Source organism: Oncorhynchus mykiss, chromosome 27 (genome assembly GCF_013265735.2).
Source record: "Oncorhynchus mykiss isolate Arlee chromosome 27, USDA_OmykA_1.1, whole genome shotgun sequence".
Taxonomy (NCBI): domain Eukaryota; kingdom Metazoa; phylum Chordata; class Actinopteri; order Salmoniformes; family Salmonidae; genus Oncorhynchus; species Oncorhynchus mykiss.
In genome coordinates, this window is record NC_048591.1 from 22,206,332 (window position 1) to 22,212,724 (window position 6,393).

A 6,393-nucleotide genomic window follows, 5' to 3' on the forward strand; every position below is an offset into this window, starting at 1 on the left:
CTCTAGCAGTGGCTACTTACTGTGTACAGTTATAAGAAAAACATTCATCTCTTATAGCTTCTCCAATCCCATCCCTCTCTTAACAAAACACTTTCAGCATTTTTCATATTACATGCACAATGCAGAGTATGGAAACGTTGTGTATGTTCTGGGTATACTTTTCAAGTTACAGTAGTTCCTTTTTAACATTTTTAAGGACGTCACAAAATAACGGACAAAATGACATTAGTCTTCTATAGATGGCCTCGGACCATTCCCCACATTCTACGTTAGAAATATTATTCCAGTAGTTCCTTTTGAACGTGTTAGGGTTTCAGGGGGAAAAAGGTCTGTTGAGACAAAGCACATTCCTTTGGTGAATTTGGAGAGGGAGACCTGAATCTTCTCCCCTTGATTTACAACAGGCCGTGAGTTGTTAATCCCCACTAGTTCTTCCTCTGCGGGTGAGAGGGGGTCTGATTGAAGTTATTCATTGCAAACCTGATCTGACCTATTTAGATTCTCATGGACAGTCATGACACTCTTCAGGTAGACTGTGATTTTGCTGTGATCTGATAGGGGTGTTAGTGGACTGACTGTGAACACTCTGAGGGACTCTGGGTTGGGGTCAGTGATAAAGTAATCTACAGTACTACTGCCAAGGGATGAGCTCGCTCTCTCTCTCTCTCACTGACTGACTATAGTGTACACTAGCACCACAGCACAGCAGACCAGCTCCCCCTGATGGTGGCCTCATCACACTGCATCCCAGCTGCAGCTTGTTTTTTTAACTAGAAAGAGATGGATCTGATAAGCAAATGATTGTTTGTGTGCTCCTGCTGAGGTAGTACATCCCTTAAGACAGGCATTGGTTGCACAGTGATAACAAGCACAGGGGTGTGAATATGATGTGGTCTGCGTTTTAGAGACATGAAGAGGTGTTAATGTAAGCACTATCAGTCATTATTGTTTCGAATAATGAGTCATATGAAATGAGAAATGAGTCATATGCTTAAAATGTACAGTTTATATAGATATTTGGTTAGTTTCTAAACAGGAAATGTGCACCTGGTATGATAATTAGCAGGATGATCATCATGGTCATATTTTCATATTTTAAGCTGTGGTCCAATGTCAGTACATTCCATATCTGTGATCATGCCTGTTTACATGTCCAATCCTACGCTGCTACTATGATATTGACTAATGCTGTAGATGGTTTGTGACTGTGATTCACCCACTAATAAGATCCCTCCCTGATGTCAATTTGTGTTCAGAAGGTTTCTAGTAAAATGTCCCTTGGCTTCCCTGACAGACCTTTTTCAAATAGTATCAATACATATAAATGATTTGCGCCGTCTGCAGTGGTTTGATAAGTTAATTCACCTCTTGTCATCCCTGCTAATCGACTGTATCTGTGTCTGTGTGCTCCGCTTTCCTCTGTGGCATTCGGAGATGAGGAAGAGAGAGATGGGAGGAGAGGGAGCAGTGGTTATTTTCAGAGCGTCTCATGTTATATTTATAGTCAATAAGACACACTTGCCTCCTGTCAGCAGAGGGATTAGCAGGAGCAGCTAGTTTACACAGAGAGGGGGGAGGGAGGGCGGGAGGGAGGGAGATAAGAAAGAACAATTTGTGATTGATAAAATCAATTACATTATTGGCCAGGGCTGTGATGATGCCTGTATTGCAATATTTTTTCCATGGCAAAAATGAAAACACGAAGCAGACCAAACACTTTGTTCCTTGCTGTATGTAGAATATTGTGTGCTATAGCTTGGTAAGAATAAATACATGTGACTCTGGATGACAACATAATTATGTTTGTTTCCAGCATTAGGGCTGTTTTCCTAAAGAAGGTAAATCTGCTTTGTGTTTTGTTTCCTTGCCACGATACTAACGAGTATCGTGATACTTGTATTATCCTGGCTCTAGTATGGACATGGCTTAACATGATAGCAAAGGGGAATTATTGACATTTTAGGCAGAACATGTACAATACAAGAGTTGTTTATGGAATTTATCAAATTTAAAACTCCCTGACCTGTGTCTTTTGAATAGAGATAATTGGAAATCCTCTGTATTATAAATGCATTCTCTTTATATCGCTATATCTTAATGTTCACTAACTCTGAACATAGCCAGTATGAATCATTGGCTATAAATCAGTCTCGCACATGGTAAAGCACTGTGTGTTAGTTCCGCTCCAACATTACAGTCCAGTTACTCTACAGTGAGTATGTCCTAAATGGCACCCTATTCCCTATATAGTGCACTATAAAGGTTAGTGCACAAAATAGTGCACAAAAAAGTATTTAGTCAGCCACCAATTGTGCAAGTTCTCCTACTTAAAAAGATGAGAGAGGCCTGTAATTGTCATCATAGGTACACTTCAACTATGACAGACAAAATGAGGGGGAAAAATCCAGAAAATCACATTGTAGGATTTTTAATGAATTTATTTGCAAATTATGGTGGAAAATAAGTATTTGGTCACCTACAAACAAGCAAGATTTCTGGCTCTCACAGACCTGTAACTTCTTCTTTAAGAGGCTCCTCTGTCCTCCACTCGTTACCTGTATTAATGGCACCTGTTTGAACTTGTTATCAGTATAAAAGACACCTGTCCACAACCTCAAACAGTCACACTCCAAACTCCACTATGGCCAAGACCAAAGAGCTGTCAAAGGACACCAGAAACAAAATTGTAGGCCTGCACCAGGCTGGGAAGACTGAATCTGCAATAGGTAAGCAGCTTGGTTTGAAGAAATCAACTGTGGGAGCAATTATTAGGAAATGGAAGACATACAAGACCACTGATAATCTCCCTCGATCTGGGGCTCCACGCAAGATCTCACCCCGTGGGGTCAAAATTATCACAAGAACGGTGAGCAAAAATCCCAGAATTACTCGGGGGGACCTAGTGAATGATCTGCAGAGAGCTGGGACCAAAGTAACAAAGCCTACCATCAGTAACACACTACGCCGCCAGGGACTCAAATCCTGCAGTGCCAGACGTGTCCCCCTGCTTAAGCCAGTACATGTCCAGGCCCGTCTGAAGTTTGCTAGAGAGCATTTGGATGATCCAGAAGAAGATTGGAAGGATGTCATATGGTCAGACGAAACCAAAATATTACTTTTTGGTAAAAACTCAACTCGTCGTGTTTGGAGGACAAAGAATGCTGAGTTGCATCCAAAGAACACCATACCTACTGTGAAGCATGGGAGTGGAAACATCATGCTTTGGGTCTGTTTTTCTGCAAAGGGACCAGGACGACTGATCCGTGTAAAGGAAAGAATGAATGGGGCCATGTATCGTGAGATTTTGAGTGAAAACCTCCTTCCATCAGCAAGGGCATTGAAGATGAAATGTGGCTGGGTCTTTCAGCATGACAATGATCCCAAACACAACGCCTGGAAACGAAGGAGTGGCTTCGTAAGAAGCATTTCAAGGTCCTGGAGTGGCCTAGCCAGTCTCCAGATCTCAACCCCATAGAAAATCTTTGGAGGGAGTTGAAAGTCCGTGTTGCCCAGCAACAGCCCCAAAACATCACTGCTCTAGAGGAGATCTGCATGGAGGAATGGGCCAAAATACCAGCAACAGTGTGTGAAAAGCTTGTGAAGACTTACAGAAAACGTTTGACCTCTGTCATTGCCAGCAAAGGGTATATAACAAAGTATTGAGAAACTTTTGTTATTGATCAAATACTTATTTTCCACCATAATTTGCAAATAAATTCATAAAAAATCCTACAATGTTATTTTCTGGATTTTTTTCTAATTTTGTCTGTCATAGTTGAAGTGTACATATAATGAAAACGACAGGCCTCTCTCATCTTTTTAAGTGGGAGAACTTGCACAATTGGTGGCTGACTAAATACTTTTTTGCCCCACTGTATATATTGCACTATAAAGGCTATTCCCTATATAGTGCACTATAAAGATTATTCCTTATATAGTGCACTATAAAGGGAATAGGGTGCCATTTGGAAAGTAGACACAGTTAGGTAGGTAGAAATAAAGTGACATCCACGCTTGTCATCCAAACTCAATATTTTGACACCTGTTTCACATGTGTGTGAAGTCAGACGTTGTGCCATCGTTTTCTGCATACTGCTGTGCTCCATACAATACTTTTCTCATTCACTGTTTCTACTCAACCAACACTAACACGTCTGCCTTTTCCATCAGACAACTCCCTACCTCAATGACATACCAATGTCAGGGAAAGCCATACCAATTCCAGTCGTTTGTGGAACTGAATAGAAATTCAAATCATGAATTGAAATAAAACCTTGATTACAACTATAGGCAGCTCAGGAATGACATAGTTTAATGGAAAAGGACTGAAATGGAACTGGCCCCCGGCCCTGATTATGAGCTATGTACAGTATGATGGGCTGTAGTAAAACAACAGGACAAATCAACGGAGTGCTGGGAGCACTCTGTCTTGGTTGTGTTGTCTCTGTGTGCAGGTAATCTATGTTTCACCTCTCGGTCTCCTGTCCTCTCTGCTCTCCCTCCCCTCCTCTACCAGGCAGCTGTGGCTCTGCAGCAGGTGGGCTGGCAGGAGGTGTACCCCATGGACTTCTACTCCAATCAGAGCCTGGGGCCATGGGCGCCCAACCACCCCGACAACCAACCAGCTCGGCCCGCCCGCAAACAGATACAGGTGAGTAGGGCAGATGTTGAATGACATGGATGGGGAAGGGGGCAGGAGATGAAACCACGTATGTGCCCAAAGTGCTTGAAGCCTCTCGTGTGTCTGTGTGAGAGTCAGTCACATGGCTTGTATGGAAGAGCTGACAGAGAGCAAGCACATCACCATGGTGACACCCAGCGGTACACTGACAACAGGGCACATTTCATGATTTTTTCATGTTTTATTTGATTTGTGTTGATTCATTGTTACATAATCTGACACTATGTTGTAAATTCTGTACAATGACTTTTAAATGTGAACAGTGAAAATGTATGCATTCCCTTTGGATTCATATTTCCTTGCTATGAACATTTGTTTTATTCTCATCTGACCACACATGTTAAACGTATCAGGGGTAAGTAATATCAGGGGTAGGTACTGTCACAGCCCCAAATCTTAACTCTCTCCCATTGTTTCCCTACAGAAGACTGGCTCACAGCCAGCCCCTCTCTCCGCTCCCTCACAGCAGTCTGAACAGTGTGGACAGAACCAATGCGCTCCTTGTGGCTGTCAGGGAGAATGACACATACACCACCACCAGTGCTGGCTGCCAACCAGCTCTTATCATGGCGATCGGTTGGAGCCAGGCCAGCCTAGAGGGGAGTGAGTCTATCTACCACCCACAGGAGGGCTTTCGCTCTGAGCCCTGCTCAACACCTCGCCTCCCCCAGGAGACAGAGAACCAGAGACACTTCACCTCAGATACTATTCCGTTGTTGTCCTGACGGAATGGACTATACTGCATCTAAGGGTTGTTACCTTGTAAAGTGTGTATGTGTTGAGCACAGAGAAACTGAGGCACGGTATGTCTGTGTATGAAGAGGGTGAATATGTGCAGGAATGTGTGTGAGTGGGTGTGCATTCATGTATATTTTTCTGTGAAAGAGAGAGGGGGAAGAATGATATAAGTTGGTGTGTGGGGGTAATAAAGAGAGAGGAATACAGAAGGATGGCCCTGAGTTGATTGTGTTAGATGCCAGGGGATGTGGGTGGCTTTGATTAAATACAAGCCACTTATCCCTGGAACAGAAGGAAGCTGCCAACCACTTTACACTGCTAACCCACAGTCTATATTAAAGAAGATAATGCATATGGTCAAAAGATGAGACATGCTGTTTCTCTCCATTTCAAGCTTGTTTTCTTTCTATTATATTATACAGTAACAGTCAAAGGATTGGACACACCTACTCATTCCAGGGTTTTTCTTCATTTAGTACTATTTTCTACATTGTAGAATAATAGTGAAGACATCAACTATGAAATAACACATATGGAATCATGTAGTAACCAAAAAAGGGTTAAAAAAAATCTAAATATATTTTGTATTTGAGATTATTTAAAGTAGCCCTTTGCCTTGATGACAGCTTTGCACACTATTGGCATTCTTTCAACCAGCGTCATGAGATAGTCACCAGGAATGCATTTCAATTGTGATGTGTTAAAAGTTAATTTGTGGAATGTCTTTCTTTCCTTAACATGTTTCAGATGATCCGTTGTGTTGTGACAAGGTAGTGGTGGTATACAGAAGATAGCCCTATTTGGTAAAAGACCAAGTCCATATTATGGCAAGAACAGCTCAAATAAGCAAAGAGAAACAGCAGTATCATTACTTTGAGGCATGAAGGTCAGTTTCTTCAAGTGCAGTCACTATAACCATCAAGCGCTATGATGAAACTGTCTCTCATGTGGACTACCACTGGAAAGAAAGACCC

General features: G+C 42.2%; 1 protein-coding gene across 2 annotated transcripts in view; it reads left to right on the forward strand.

Annotated features, from left to right (window-relative positions):
- Positions 1-5,625, forward strand: part of LOC110507778 (2-(3-amino-3-carboxypropyl)histidine synthase subunit 1) — a 142,252-nt gene extending 136,627 nt beyond the window's left edge. Inside the window, exons 11-12 of one of the 2 annotated variants that reach the window (XM_036964880.1) lie at positions 4,517-4,651; positions 5,109-5,625. In XM_036964880.1, coding sequence (XP_036820775.1) covers positions 4,517-4,651; positions 5,109-5,204 — 231 coding nt within the window. In that variant the 3' untranslated portion in view covers positions 5,205-5,625. Of the gene's footprint in view, positions 1-4,516; positions 4,652-5,105 lie in introns of both variants that reach the window. The other variant, XM_036964879.1, reaches the window with a different exon arrangement.
- The last annotated feature ends 768 nt before the right edge of the window (positions 5,626-6,393 follow it).